This window comes from Hemiscyllium ocellatum, chromosome 35 (genome assembly GCF_020745735.1).
Source record: "Hemiscyllium ocellatum isolate sHemOce1 chromosome 35, sHemOce1.pat.X.cur, whole genome shotgun sequence".
In the NCBI taxonomy this organism is placed as follows: domain Eukaryota; kingdom Metazoa; phylum Chordata; class Chondrichthyes; order Orectolobiformes; family Hemiscylliidae; genus Hemiscyllium; species Hemiscyllium ocellatum.
The window spans coordinates 45,859,331-45,875,301 of record NC_083435.1 but is presented as its reverse complement, the minus strand read 5'-3'; the positions used below and the strand labels follow the sequence as shown (position 1 = coordinate 45,875,301).

At 46.1% G+C, this 15,971-nt stretch overlaps 1 protein-coding gene across 1 annotated transcript in view; it reads left to right on the top strand.

Moving 5' to 3' along the window:
* The window catches only part of LOC132832856 (antigen peptide transporter 2-like), a 48,222-nt gene extending 34,534 nt beyond the window's left edge, over window positions 1-13,688 (top strand). Inside the window, exons 8-11 of the mRNA XM_060851043.1 lie at window positions 3,218-3,391; window positions 5,247-5,406; window positions 5,729-5,865; window positions 9,956-13,688. Of these exons, the coding sequence (XP_060707026.1) occupies window positions 3,218-3,391; window positions 5,247-5,406; window positions 5,729-5,865; window positions 9,956-10,171 (687 nt within the window). The 3' untranslated portion in view covers window positions 10,172-13,688. The remainder of the gene's footprint in view (window positions 1-3,217; window positions 3,392-5,246; window positions 5,407-5,728; window positions 5,866-9,955) is intronic.
* Window positions 13,689-15,971: the final 2,283 nt, after the last annotated feature.

The following is a 15,971-nucleotide window of genomic DNA, read 5'->3' as shown; positions in this document are numbered from 1 at the left end:
CATCCACGCCCACGCTAGCACCCGGCCCATATCCCTCTAAACCCTTCCTATTCATATACCCATCCAGATTCCTTTTACATGTTGTAACTGTACCAGGCTCCACCACTTCCTCTGGCAGCTCATTCCACACACATACCTTCCTCTATGTGAAACAGTTGCCACTTCGGTCCCTTTAATATCTTTCCCCTCTCATCCTAAACCTATGCTGTCTAGTTCTTGATTATCCCACCCCAGGGAAAAGACCTTGACTGTTTAGCTGATCCATGCCCCTCAGTATTTTATAAAACCTATATAAGGTCACCCTTCCGCCTCCAACACTCCAGGGAAAACAGCCCCAGCCTGTTCAGCCTCTCCCTGTAGCTCAAATCCTCCAACCCTGGCAACATCCTTGTAAATCTTTTCTGAACCTTTTCAAGTTTCACAACATCTTTCCGATAGGAAGGAGACCAGAATTACGTACAATATTCCAACAGTGGCCTAACCAATGTCCTGTACAGCTGCAACATGACCTCCCAACTCCTGTACTCAATACTCTGACCAATAAAGGAAAACATACCAAACGCCTTTTTCACTATCCTATCTACCTGCGACTTCACTTTCAAGGAGCTATGAACCTGCACTCCAAGGTCTTTGTTCAGCAACACTCCCTAGGACCTTACCATGAAGTGTATAAATCCTGCCCTGATTTACCCTTCCAAAATACAGCACTTCACATTTAAACTAAATTAAATTCCATCTGCCACTTCTTGGCCTAGTGGCCCATCTGATCTGTATTACTCAGAGGTAACCTTCTTCACTGTTCACCACACCTCACATTTTGGTGTCATCTGCAAACTTACTAACTACATCTCCTATGTTCACATCCAAATCATTTCTATAAATGACAAAAAGCAGTGGACCCAGCACCGATCCTTGTGGCACACGAAACTTGGTTATGTCTGACATCAACAACTGTTCACAATTGCACAAACCAATCAGCAAAAAGAGGCCATTCAGCCCCTCATACCAGCCCATTCTTTCTATAAAATGGTGGTCAGTCTGTCCCAGGACTCATCTCATCTCTGTTTTCCTGCCTCTGATATCTATTAATCTATCCAAACATCTAAACCTCTTAAATTACTTCAAGTGATCTAACCTGTATAATTCTCAGGGGTAGAGGAACCCAGACATTCACTGCCCCTCGGGAAAAGAAATTCCTTTTGCATATTAGTTTTGAATGATGGTCTCTTATTCTGTAACTATGACCCCCAATTTGAGGTTCTCCCACTAGTGGAAACATCTTCTCAACATCTCCCCTTGTCAAACCTTTCAGGATGATCATTTCAATAAAATCACACTGATTCTTCTCAACGCTAATGAATAATGGTCGAACCTGATTAATCATTCTAGATAAGTCAAGAATTACCTCATGCATTTCTTTTTTAACTGTTTCCAAACCCAGCCAATCCTTTCGTAAATACAGGGATCAAAACTATATGTACAGAGACATCTGGGTGTTCAGGTCCATTGTTCCTGAAGGTGGCAACGCAGGTCGATGGAGTGGTCAAGAATGCATATGGAATGCTTTCCTCCATCGGACGGGGTATTCAGTACTAGAGTTGGCAGGTCATGTTACAGTTGTATAGGACTTTGGTTTGGCCACATTTGGGATACTATGTACAGTTCTGGTCGCCACATTACCAGAAGGATGTGGATGCTTTGGAGAGGGTGCAGAGGAGGTTCACCAGGATGGACGGCACTTGCTACAAAGAGAAGTTGAGCATTAGGATTATTTTTATTAGAAAGATGGAGGTTGAGGTCTACAAAGTCATGAGAGGTATAGACAGAGTGGATAGCAAGAAGATTTTCCCAGAGTGGGGTCTCAATTACGAGGGGTCAAGAGTTCAAAGTGAGAGGGGAAATGTTTAGAAGAAATATGTGTGGAAAGGTCTTCATGCAGAGGGTGGTGAGTGTCTGGACTGTGTTGCCAGTGGAGGTGGTAGAGGTGGGCACGATAGCATCATTTAAGATGTAGCTAGATAGATACATGAATGAGAATGGAATATTGAGATACAGACCCATAGAAAATAGGCAACAGGTTTAGGTAGAGGCTCTGGATCAGTGCAGGCCTGAAGTGCTGAAGGGACTGTTCCTGTACTGTAATGTTTTATCCTCTTAACTGTTCACAACGGTGTTTATTAAAAAGGTTCCCTGTAAAATCCCTTCCTCCCACTTTCAAACAAACTTAAGTTTGAAAAAAAGCCAATTTGACTAGGCATTTATTCTTCTTGAAACCCAAGAAAATGTAGAAATGTAACATCCAGGCACACAAATTAGCACCGAAGTGAGTCCAAAAAAGGGTGAGGAGATATATGGATCAGTCTGTGGGCTGTTGAAGAGTGGACAGTGAATGTAACAGCCATACATTGGGTGACACAGTAGGGCCAACATTGGTAGGTGAGCAGTCAGTTTTGAAATTGTTCTCTTAGCAACTTAACTGTCCTGTTGTCCTGCTTCCTTTCAGCAGTGATTAGCTTTCAGCATTCAGAGTTATGACATGTCTATTATGTCTAATATCAAAAAGTATGGCACTAGAAAAGCACAGTAGGTTGAGCAGCATCTGAGGAGAAGGAGATTCGACATCGATTCTCCTGCTCTTTGGATGCCACCCAACCAGCTGAATGTTTCCAGGGCCACACTTTTCAACTTTGACTCTCCAGTATCTGCAGTCCTCACTTTCTCTCTGTTTTATGTCTAAGGGCAGACCTCAAACTGTGACTTTCACAGCATACACATGAGCACACTGATGCACGAATGCACACCAGATTAGGGCCTGCAGTTGGTGTATATTTGTTTATTCCTGGAAGGGTAAACCTCACACATTTAGGCAGGAGATGACTTTCTCCTGAGCTGGGATGAGGAGCCAGCCACTTGCTAACTCTTCTCAAGTCTCCCTGTTGACATTTCTGTGATACGTGACAGGTATGATGATCCATGGGTTCATACAAATATCTATCAGATAGCCAGTCAATTTACATCTACAGCCATCTTTTGCCTGTATGCCCTCTTATTTAAAAAAAAACTCGTTGGAATTAGTAGTTCATTAATAATCTGGCTTCTGAGCCATGGTACAGTTGAACCTGTCTTCTCTGTTCTTTCCCAGTGACAGACCCGGATGTGTGGGTCCTGCCTTGCACTGTGCTGACCTGCTCCTTCTCCCTGTCCTGTTTCTTTCCAGAATGTCTCCTTTGAGCTGAAGTGTGGTGAGATCACGGCCCTGGTGGGACCCTCCGGAGGGGGTAAGACGACATGCGTGAACCTGCTGGAGAGGTTTTATCAACCTCAGTCCGGACAGATCCTGCTGGATGGCAGACCCATTGAGGAATATGAACATAAATATTACCACAACAAGGTGAGGGGCAGCAGGGAGTAAACCCCCTGACCCTGGGGGATGGGGTGGGGGGGTGGTCATATACCACCTAGAGACAAGGAGGTCATGTCATATACATTCAGGGGCAGGGAGATAGTGTCAAAAAGACAGAGATATTGAGAAAGGGTTATACATCCCCAGGGGCACTGATTGTGATTGATACATACAGGGTCGCTGATTGAATGTAATGTATAAGTTATGAACAGAATAAGAAGCTGCTGAGCAGCAGTCCCACTAACAAATAGGGGACATTATTACGGATAATACCTCAGGGTCTGGCATTCATTCCCTTATACTCACATACTCTCTGCAAGTGCCATCCCCTCCATCTCAGCTCCCAGCTTTCTGTCCTTCAGGAGGAAGTCTTTCAGCTTGTTCACCACAAAATAGCTTACATCTGATCCACATCTTCTCTAAATCTACCCAATTTGGTTCCATTTCCCTTGACACGACTGACAGACAAAAAGCTCCAACCTCAGTCTTTATATTTGAACTAACTTCCATCCTGAGCCACCTTTTGGGACAGGGAAAAGCATCTACATTTGGATTGAAATGTGCCCATTGCCCATCACCCTGTGATCGTTGACCAACCCGAGTGGCCAATGTAAGTTATCCCCATCTCTTTGAGCAAGACCATTGCTGACTGTGGACTGACCACCCTCCCTCTCACCTCCCTCTGTCAGATTATCCCTGCTATAATGGGAAGAACTTGAGTTTTTCTCACTGCAGTCTAAAACCTGTAGACCCACCCCCCCCGGGCTGTTCCCTCAGTGAATCTTTGGCTTGTTCTCCTTGGTTGGTAGTCATTCAGATGAGGTGTAAACCATCTGATTGCTGTGGTGGCTGTGTGAATACCCAGGGCATCTTTCTGAAGGAAATCAGGGGAGTTAACCCAGCGAGCATTTACCCTGCAATGCTCTCCCCTGCAAATCCAGGCCGGTGTTTACTGTAATAGAGCTCTCCAACACAGGAAATGGTTCGACAGCCCATAATGTCTGTCCTGGTCAAGAACAGCCACCAAACTATCCTGATCTCATTTTGGTCCACAGCTTTGTATGATTTGGCATCACAAGTGCCCACCCAACTCCTTGTTTAATGGGATGAAGATTCCTTCCTTGACCCAGCCTGACAGGCTGTGAGTTCCAGGCTCCATCAAGGTAAAAAAGTTTCCCCTCAAAGTGCCCTCGAAACCTCCCACCCCCTACCTTAAATCTGTGTTCCTGATCATTGACCCCTCCACCAATAGAAAGTTTCTTCCTCTCTATCCTATCTATCCTCCTGAAAATTGTACAAATCTCAGTCAACTCCCCTCTGCTTTAGGAAAACAACCCCAGTATGTCCCATCTCTCTCGGGACTGAAACTCTGCAGCCCAGCCAACTTCCTGGTAAATCTCCAGTGCACCCTCTCCAGTGTTATAATGAGGATTCCAGAACTGCACACAATACTCTCGCTATGACCTCCCCAATGTTTTATACGGTTCCAGCATCATCTCCCTGCACTTAAAACCAATACCTCAGTTAATAAAGGTAAGTCTATCACTTTACCAACTGCCTCAGTGGGGGATGTGCACATCAATTTCCATCTGTCCATCCCAAATTACACACAATATCGGTGTGTACCATATTGACTACACTCAGTATGTACTTCTCGAGATGTGTGATGCTTTGAGCTGTGTTGAATGATGTTCCTTCAGTGCCCACTCTCTGTTGGTGAGCACTGAGTACAGGTCTCACTATCCTGCCTGGACCTCTCACACTGACAGCATTCTACAGCCACACTGGAGTCTGTCTCTCTCCTGGTGATTCTGATCAAAACTCTTGTGTTTTTGCTCCTCAGTTGGGGGTCGTGGGACAGGAGCCTGTGCTGTTTGCACTTTCTGTCAGGGACAATATCTGCTATGGCCTCCAGAATGTTCCGATGTCATCGGTCACTGCAGCAGCTCAGAAAGCCAATGCCCATGAATTCATCGAGGGACTGGAGCGTGGCTACAGCACAGGTATCATCAGAAACAATACTCTAAACCCAGCGAGACTGGCAGTGAGGGCAGGATGATCGGGAGGGACAGTCAGGGACTTGGATGGAGTGTGACAGTGAGGGACTCTGTTATCGAGGGCAACTGACTATCTGGGCTTTGTGTGTTTGGGAGTTACTCCCACTGATCTCTGTGGAGGGCTACACCAGTGGGGAGCTCACCTCTGTCCCAGAGAGAAGCCACATGAGGAGCTGCTCAGGTCACTGAGCTGCCCCCACTGTATGGAGAAGGGGAAAGGGATCAATACGATGTGACCATCACTGAAATATTCCACTCTCCCATTCAGATGTCGGAGAGACGGGAGGACAGCTTTCTGGTGGAGAGAAACAGAGAATAGCCATTGCTCGAGCTCTCATCCGACAACCTCAAATCCTCATCCTCGACGAAGCAACCAGTTCCCTCGATGTGGAGAGTGAGCACACGGTGAGGGAGCAGCCTCAGGTTTCACAGAAACTCTTATTACAGAGCGTTATCACACTGTGTTAGGGTGTAGATTGATAGGGTTTATTACTGGTGTAACAGAGCTTTATTACACTGTGTTAGGGTGTAGATCGATAGGGTTTATTACGCTGTTAGGGTGTAGATCGATAGGGTTTATTACACTGTGTTAGGGTGTAGATTGACATCGACATAGAATTCCTACAGTTTGTAAACAGACCCTTTGGCCCAACAAGTTCTCACCAACCCTTCAAAGAGTATCCCACACCCATTCCCCTTCCCAATTACTCTACATTTCCCATGACTAATGACTTAACCTACACTTCCCTATGGGCAATGTAGCATGGCCAGTTCACCTAACTTGCACGTTATTGGACTGTGAGAGGAAGCTGGAGCACACAGAGGAAACCCTCACAGACACGGGGAGAATCGCCCGAGGTTGTTATCGAACCTGGGTCACTGGTACTGTGAGTCAATGGTGTTAGCCACTGAGGCACTGTGCAGGTGGAACAGATTCAGCCCATTTTGCCTGCACTGACTCTGCCTTTCCCCTGTACGTCGTATTGATTTGATGCCCTTTTGAATACCTCCACTGTATTTCCTGGAGTCTCTTCCATCTGCTAACTACTCGCTGTGTGGAAAAGGTCCCTCACACTGCACTCACTTCATCTGCAAAACACTTTCAAACTCTGCCCTTTGCTTCTCAACCCATTTTCTTGTCCGTTCTGTTCAGACACTTCATGATTTTGAAATCATCTGTTTCATCTCCTCTTCGTGTTCTCTTTCCCTGGGAGGTCAATCACATCTTCTCCAATCTCTCCTCAAAGCTGAAGCATCTCATCCCTGGACCTATTCTTTTTCAGCAGCTTTACACTGAAATACACTGACAAATTTCCTCTATGATGCCCACAACTGTCCACAATATTCCAGCTGAAGTCGAAACAAGTGTACATTATAACTACTGTCCCTTTTATCCAAGGACAGGGAAGCTTCCTGAAATGTGTGTTGTGTAGCACTGTATCAAACACCTCTGGGAATCCCTACAAACCACATCAACAGCATGACCCTCATCAAACCGTTCTGTTACCTCTTCAAAGAATTCCAAATTTGTTAGATACGTTTTCACTCAATAAATTCATGATGCTTTTTCCAAATCCGTTGATATTTTTCCAGATGAGTATTCGTAATCTTTCAAATAGTTTTTTTTTCTCAAAGTGTTCTTGCCGATGACATCCCGGCTGGTCTGCGATATGTTGGCCTTTCTGTACAACCTTTTTGTCCAGCCCTCTGGTAGTTCGCGAACACTCCAACTCCTGGGAGGATTGAAAGCTTGTGACCTGTAACTCAGCATTTTCCACTTTCACCTCCTCTATATCTCTACTAGTCCTGGTGCTTCATTGGTGCTTATCCTGTACCACCTCCATACCAATTTAAAAGCCTTCTAACTCCTCTGTCACCATGGCCTCAAGGCTGAGAGAGACAGATTTTTCCACAGTGAGGGAATCAAGGGTGATGGGGAAAAGGTGGGAAAGTGATGTTGAGGATGATCAGATCAGTCATGATCTCATTAAATAGCAGAGCACACTCAATGGGCTGAATGGCCTGACATCCGGTCTTGAGGCAGCACCTACATTGTAGGTATGGACAGATGCAAAGTATCCCATGAACCCCTCTGAGTTGCCTCTTACCTTCATGTGTACACCCCCTTTTTGATGTCTAATCAGCCCTCTCCCCTGTTTCCCACCTCTTACTGTTCATGTCCATATTGGAGACTTAGACATTGTCCCTTGATGTTAGCTGTCAGCCTTCTCCCATAATTTCTCTTTGTTTCACTTATTTTCTCACCTTCCCACCCAAACCTTCAATATTCCTCCTCACTCTCAATTGTATTCTCTGTCTGACACCTGTCGAAAGCAGACTTTCTCTACGTTATCGAAATGTCTATCTCCTGGCCATCCATGGAGCTCTCGGTTTGATGGTCCCACCTTTCCTTTTTGAGGGAATATACCTTGACTGTACCTGGACCATCCCCTTCCCGTTGTTCAGCTGCTGTTTTGTCCCACCAACGTTTAGTTCCAGTTGATCAGGCCAGCTCTGCTCCTGTCCCTTTAAAACCCTCTCTCTGTCATTGATTATTCTTGCTCTGGATTGACCCCTGACATTTCCCACCATTGTCTAGAACCGTTTGATACAATGATCACTGATCCCTAATTCCTCCTCCTTCACTTGGCCAGCCTCACTCCCAGAAGCCTGCTCTTGCAGAGCCTCCTTCCTTGTTAGACTGGACACACATTGCTGCCGGAATCTCTCCTGGATACTGTCTAGGAAGACTATCCCCTCCCTACCACACTATCCCAGTCTGTATACAGCTAGTTAACATTAACTACTCAGTGATATTTCCACCTCTCTCATTTCCCTGAAGATTTGCTCCTCTTCATCCTCCCCACTTGCTGCTGCTCTATAGACGATACTGAGCAATGTATGTAAACATTTACATTCCTTACGCCAGATTCTGTCTTTTAACCATCTGTATTTCCTCAGAATTGCAATGGCCTCTCTAACTTTAAAAAAATGCTTTTGTCTTTTATATTTTCATGATTAGATTCCCTACAGTGTGGAAACAGGCCCTTCGCCCAACAAGTTCAGACCGACCCTCCGAAGAGTAACCCACCCAGACCCATTCCCTCTGACTAATGCACCTAACACTATTTAGCATGGCCAATTCACCCAACCTGCACATGTTTGGACTGTGGGAGGAAACCGGAGCAAACCCACGCAGACACGGGGAGAATGTGCAAACTCCACACAGTCGCCTGAGGCTGGAATCAAACCTGGGACCCTGGTGCTGTGAAGCAGCAGTGCTAACCACTGAGCCACCGTGCTACCCCCGAGTACTTCATTATCAGGGATATTTAACACCCAGTCTTGCCCTCCTTTGAGTCAGATCTCCATCACCATCACAGCATTATAATTCCACTTTGCAGTGTGCACCTGTAACTCCCTAAGTTTGTTCCTTCCATTTCATGATGCATTCACCAGCATGCAGTGTAACCATGATTGAGTCTTTCTCCCTAATACTGATGCCACCAAATACCTTGTTATTCTCTATTCAGTGCTTGCTAGAATTTCAGGCACCCTGGTCTTCACTTCCCTTCTCTCTTGGTTCCTACACCCATGTCAAGTTCAGGTTAAAACCCTCACAGTGACATTAACAAAGTGCCCACCAGAAACTCAGTCCCAGGTGGAACTGTCCGATTGGAGAGGTGCAGTTTTTCCCAGCGGCAGTGCCAGTGTTCCAGGAATTTACAGCCTCTCTCCTGCACCATTTTTCCAGGCACACACTCATCCACAGCGACATTTTTTACACACAGATGTGTCTGTGTCAGAAGGAGTGACCCCAGACGCCCAAGTGTCACATGATAAGCATTCCACTTGGCTGAGCTGTCCCACCGTTCATTAACCTGAAACTCTTAAATCAATTTATTCCCTTCAACATTAGTCCCTTTTCCTTCCTTTAACTTTCTTTAGCCTTCAACTCATACTATTAATAATAAACTGCCATACTCTGAAATCACCTCCTTCTCCCACACTTTTACATGCTCACTTTTCCCAGGCTAATTTACATATTAGCGTTTTATAAATTATTGGAGTTGAAACACAGTCCCCAACAGCAACTGCTCAACAACCAATCAACTTGTGACTTTCCTGCTATTGACTCGATTTTCCCACTTAGCCAAGCAGCTCCAGGGAGGTGCTCGAGGGAAGGTCTGCTTCCTCTCTTCCTGGAAGGGAAGGGTGTGGATTTGGTGAGATTTCTGATTGACATGGTGGTGGTTTTCTGTGGTCCGATAGAGGACACAGTGATGGGGACATGGGCAGCACTGGGAGATTTACACTTCCAAGAATCCCAGATCACCAGGCCATCGATGAAATGAGGTCACATTGACTAAACTCCTACTATAGCACTCTCTCTCATATCTCTCTCTCTCATCTCTCTCTCTCACATCTCTCTCTCACATCTCTCTCTCTCTCTCATCGCTCGCTCTCTCATCTCTCGCTCTCTCTCCCCTCCCAGATCCAGCAGGCATTATCGAAGGACACGGGACAAACCATCCTGGTCATTGCCCACCGTCTGAAGACTGTGGAGAAGGCAGACAAGATCATTGTGATTGAGAGAGGGATGGTGGTGGAGGAGGGAAAGCACCAGGAATTAATGGAGAGAAAAGGCTGCTATTTCCACCTGCTCCAGAGACTGTCTCCTAACGGGGAGCAGAGCGTGACTGAGTTTTAACCAGACTCTGGAATGGAGGGCGTGGAGCCACAATCCAAAAGACATTTTTGAGTCTGGTGACTCGAATGAAGGGACTGACTTCTCAAGAACACATGAACAAGTTAGAAGAATGAGGAGTGCTCTTCTTCAAACGATGATTCTGAGAAGGGTGGGGAAGGGAGATGATGATGCGATGCTGTTTTCACCAGTGGAGGGAATCTCAAACTTGGGAACATCAATACAGAATAGGGGTCACCCATTTTAAACAAATGCAAATCAATTTCTTCTACCAGTGGGTCAGGAATGTCTGTGATTATCTACTCCAGAGAGTTGTGGAGGGTAGATCACTTAAAGTACTAAAAAAGGAGACTAATTTATGCAATTTTGAGGTTTGGGAATAGGTGTGAGTAAGGCAAAATGGTCCTCTCTTGTTCCTATTTCTTATGTTCTTAGGAAGTGTCTTAGTTAGAGGCATCAAGATGTACAGAATGGAAACAGACCCTTCGTTCCAACTTGTCCATGCCAACCAGATATCCCAACCCAATCTAGTCCCACCTGCCAGCACCCGGCCCATATTCCTCCAAACCCTTCCTATTCATATGCCCATCCAAGTGCCTGTTAAATGTTACAATTGTACCAGCCTCCACTACTTCCTCTGGCAACTCATTCCATACACGCACCACCCTCTGCGTGAAAAAGTTGCCCCTTAGGTCTCTTTTATATCTTTTCCCCCCTCACCCTAACCCTATGCCGTCTAGTTCTGGACTCCCCAACCCCAGGGAAAAAAGTTTTTGTCTATTTGCCCTATCCATGCCCCTCATGATATTATAAACCTCTTCAAGGTCATCCTTCAGCCTCCGATGCTCCAGGGAAAACAGCACCAGCCTGTTCGGCCTCTCCCTATAGCTCAAATCCTCCAACCCTGGCAACATCCTTGAAAGGTTTCAGCAAAGATTTATAAGTTTCACAACATTCTTCTGATAGGAAGGAGACCAGAATTGCATGCAATATTCCAACAGTGACCTCACCAACATCCTGTACAGCCACAACACGACCTCCCAACTGCTGTACGCAAAGCTCTGACCAATAAAGGAAAGTGTACCAAATGCCTTCTTCACTACCTGCAACTCCACTCTCAAGGAGCTATGAACCTGTACTCCACGGTCTCTTTGTTCAGCAACACTCCCTAGGACCTTACCATTAAGTGTGTAAGTCCTGCTAAAATTTGCTTTCCCAAAATGCGGCACCTTGCATTTATCTGAATTAAACTCCATCTGCCACTTCTCAGCCCATTGGCCCATCTGGTCCAGATCCTGTTGCAATCTGAGGTAACTCTCTTCGCTGTCCACTACACCTCCAATTTTGGTCTCAGTTGTAAACTTTCTAACTATACCTCCTATGTTCACATCCAAATCATTTATGTGAATAACAAAAAGCAATGGACCCAGCACCAATCCTTGTAGCACTCCACTGGTCACAGGCCTCCAGTCTGAAAAACGACCCTCCACCACCACCCTCTGTCTTCTACCTTTGAGCCAGTTCTGTATCTAAATGTCTAGTTCTCCCTGTATTCCATGAACTCTAACCTTGCTAACCAGTGTCCCATGAGGAACCTTATTGAATGCCTTACTTAAGTCCATATAGATTATGCCCACCATTCTGCCCTCATCAATCCTCTTTGTTTCTTCTTCAAAAAACTCAATCAAATTCGTGAGTTGTGATTTCCCACGCACAAAGCCATGTTGGTTGTCCCTAATCAGTCCTTCCTTTTCCAAATATGTGTAAATCCTGTCCCTCAGGATTCCCTCCAACAACTTGCCCACCACCGACATTAGGCTCACTGGTCTATAGTTCCCTGGCTTGTCCTTACTGCCCTTCTTAAACAGTGGCACCACGTTTGCCAACCTCCAGTCTTCCGGCACCTCACCTGTGACTATCAATGAAACAAATATCTCAGCAAGAGGCCCAGCAATCACTTCCCTAGCTTCCCACAGAGTTCTATGGCACTTAAAAATACTTTGTGGAACTTGACATCATGTCTTCAGATAATGCTGCTGAGGGACAATTTGTAAATGATTAGTAAGAGGATGGAAGTTATCAGGCAAGATTGTGCAGGCAGTAATGGAAGTAATTACAAAAGTCTCTCTGGATATGAGGAGACATGAAATAATGTAACCAAGCAAAGCCATGCTCATCCAGTTGGACAGCAAAGAAGGAGCACTGGAGTAGGATGTCTGGTCAGCCATGTCAATGCTGCAGACAAGTTCGGAGTATTACAAAATTCGGGAAAACCCAAACCGAGAAGTTCAAACACAGATTGAAAGAAATATGAGCATGAATTGAGGAGATGTCAACATATTCATGGATTTGAAGACAAACGGTGATAATTTTCGTTAAAGGATAGAAGGGTTAACAAGTGAGTGTTTGAAGGTTGAGAAAGTAGGGCACATTTGATAGGGAGAAGACAGTCCTAGAAGAGGGGACAGTTGAAATGATCCAACATAAAAAATGTCAAGAAGGGAAGTTGGGTAATTTTCTACATATAATCAGAGTCTGATGGGTAAGACAGGAGACAAACGAGATACTTTTGTCAGTTCATGTCGAAAAAGAGGTACCTTAACCATTAACTCAAAATTAATGGTAAACCAATCATGACCTACCTGCATTTATTGGAGGCCAGAGTGGTGTGTGCTTTAGAGTGATGCTTGGTAAGAAAACAACAGCAGCCTATGGGGATCTTAGGATCAACTTTAAGCTGCATTTGATTTCCAGGTCAATTACTCATTGGTAATAAATGCTAGCCAAGCCAACATTGCCTGAACACAAAAGAAAACTTGCAGCTTTGACAGACGAGAATGGTGCTCAGATCTAGTGATTGTTGGGGATAATCTGCTATCGGGGTACCTACATTGGGGCTAGCGAGGGGAGCACCATTATTAAAGCAGACACTGTCAGGTACCAGCTAAAACACAGCCATGTAAAGTAAACCCAGCCACTGCAGGCCACATTCCTTGGGGATTAGAACATGTCCGTCAGTTTCACATCATCCTGTTACAATCCCATTGTTAATAAAGGAAACCGGTAACTATCGGATAGTGTAAATCGCACCGATACTACACTTGATTGATAAAGTACTTGTTAATGCCTCCGCTGACGTCAAACTCATTCAGGTCCTGTGTTAAATGATAATACCTGTATATTCAACTATGGAGAACTATTGTGAACGCCCAGACAGCCAGGCGCATAGCAATGAGGAAACCCTTCCAAACAATAAACTTTTAAATTACAAGATCGGAAACTGCTGAACCCAGGATGTCTACCCATTGTTCAGCACAGCAGGAGCTGGACAGGTATCTCGGGGCAGCCAATAGAGACACTAATCCCTTCACAGACAGGTGAACCGACCAATGAGAGAACCGAACGAGGGGAACCTGACCGGGAACTCGAGGAAGCGCGAAGTATAACTGCTCCAGGTCCGTAGAGGAAGACAGAACGCCTTCTCCAACGAATTGCATGCTCTTGAATTCGTTGTATAGTTTGCCAGTCTTGATTCTGTAATAAACGGTGTTTTTGCTCCAAACTCTAGCCGGTGTGATCTCTCCTTCCAAAGAACACGTGGAGACGAGACCCTACGGGTCCGTCCCAACAGCTGGTGAGCCTGAACGTGGGAAGGGAAAGAGACGACCGCAAGTTGGCCATGTTGGCGGACCGGAGGGCAGACAAACTTTCGGCCGAACTTTCAAAAGGTGAGGAAGCGCCTGTTAAAGCAAAGACTTCCAGTAGGTAAATTTCTTTTACTTAGTCAGTCTTTGTCTGCTCCCTGATCCTCACCAACACAAACAGTACTTTTAAATCAGTTTGGCAGCAACGTTGCAGAATCCATACTGGTAAGCTATTTCCTCACTTCTTCACTAATACCTGCCTGTTTTCGCGGTACTGAAGTGACTAATTGATCCATGGCTAGCCTTAAGTTAATGCGTGGATTTCGGATCCTGGACGCAGTTTTTTGAGTTGAGTTTTACGCGTGGATTTCGGATCCTGGACGCGGTTTTCGAGTTAAGTTAATGCGTGGATTTCGGATCCTGGACGCAGCTTTCTGAGTTAAGGTACGGAGCCTGGACGCTTTTTGAAATTAATACAGCGCTGACCGCACTTGACTGATTGGATCCTTTCTCTTTTTAATAAGCACTTTAACTCTGACAACTATCGATAGACACACTCGCTGCTAGCATCCTAAGGGGACAGAGGGCGGATCTCATCTCCTGGATAGGGTTTACCTGCACAGGCGTCTGCCTTAGACCGGTTGTTAAGAGCAGAGATCTGCCACGCGAAGGTCAGGCTTTTGAAAAACGCACTGGGTTTAAAGCAGTACCCACCAGGTGAGATCCGTCATGGGGGACTTGAACTTTGGACCACCAAAAATAACCCAATTTCGACCATTACGCCCCGGAGTGCCCTGGTGGCACCTCACGGTTGGCACAGATGTAACTTGGCATGCCCATTTATTACTGGACAGTGTAACAGTGCACAAGACAGCACTGGATCAAGTGTTTAACCAAGCGCCCGCCCAAAAAGACCTGATATTGACCAGACTAAAAGAGACCTTCACAAATACGGCGCTAATGACAAAAATTTTAAACGGTCTCCTACTCTCGCCGCAATATTCAGTGCGGCAAACGATAGCCCTAGGAGAACCCCCTACTGATTGCGCGCCATCAAGCGCCAATGAATCCCTCGGGTGGAAAACGATATTGCTACACATACTCAACCCTCAGTGGCAAGGGGGCCACTGTACCTCCACCACAGCCCCAGCCATTTCAGACGCCCCCGACCGAGATTTGCTACGATTTCACACAGATTGTCAGTTTCTGCGAGGATGTAATGCCTCGAAACATGTCACTAAAACTGGGGATGAGGGACTGCGACAGACGGAGACGAGAGTACGGACACACCGACAGTATGCGTGGGTTGGCATGTATGTGGATGAAAACCAGTGTGGGGCCGGCCCAGTGAGAGAGGGAGTGAGTGAGTGAGTGAGTGCAGTGATTTTTAACAGACGTGGCGAACGGAGGTGTCGCAGCAAATGTTTCATCCCAGGTCTCGGTGTACAGTGGACCGGCGCCGACAGCCTGAGTGACGGAGAGGGACCGTGGGAAGCCGCCCAGCAGCCGAAAGCAGTTTTACTGGTGTCGGAGTACGTGAGTGTTGTTCTGTACACTTAGCGGTTTGGGATTGATCACTTAACGGTCTGGGATTTTTCTCCATAGTCTCGTCTTGATTTTTAGGATTAAATACCGCTTGTCCCCACACTATCGCTTTTAATTACTCTTATACTTGGAAAGGAATACCTGGATGTAGGGAGGGGGCGCAGGAAGGGATGGTGGAGCTTTTTATTTTAATAACACTACGGTTGTGGAATCCTAAGACGGCAAATCCCGGGGTGTCCCGTGCTCACCCTAGTTTTGGCGGGTCACCCTTCTCTGCGCGGGTCACCTCAGTTCTTGGCGGGCTTTCTTGCTTTTGGCGCGAAGGCTCAGGTTGGGCGGGGCCAGCTGACTTTTGGCGCGAACGCTCAGTTGGGGCAGTGCCCGTTCGCTTTTGGCGCGAATGCTCACTCTTGGCAGGATTGCACAGTCTAGAAGGGGCTGCTCGCCTGCGGATGTTCCGCCACCCTATTAGCTCAACTACCGCGCCACCACTACACCGATGGGTCTCTCAAGCGTCATTGCCCTACTCCATGGGATTATTCGATGAACAGGTCCTCTTCAGTTACTGGGATGACGATATGAATCATGCCTCTAACCACATCTTGTCTGACAGG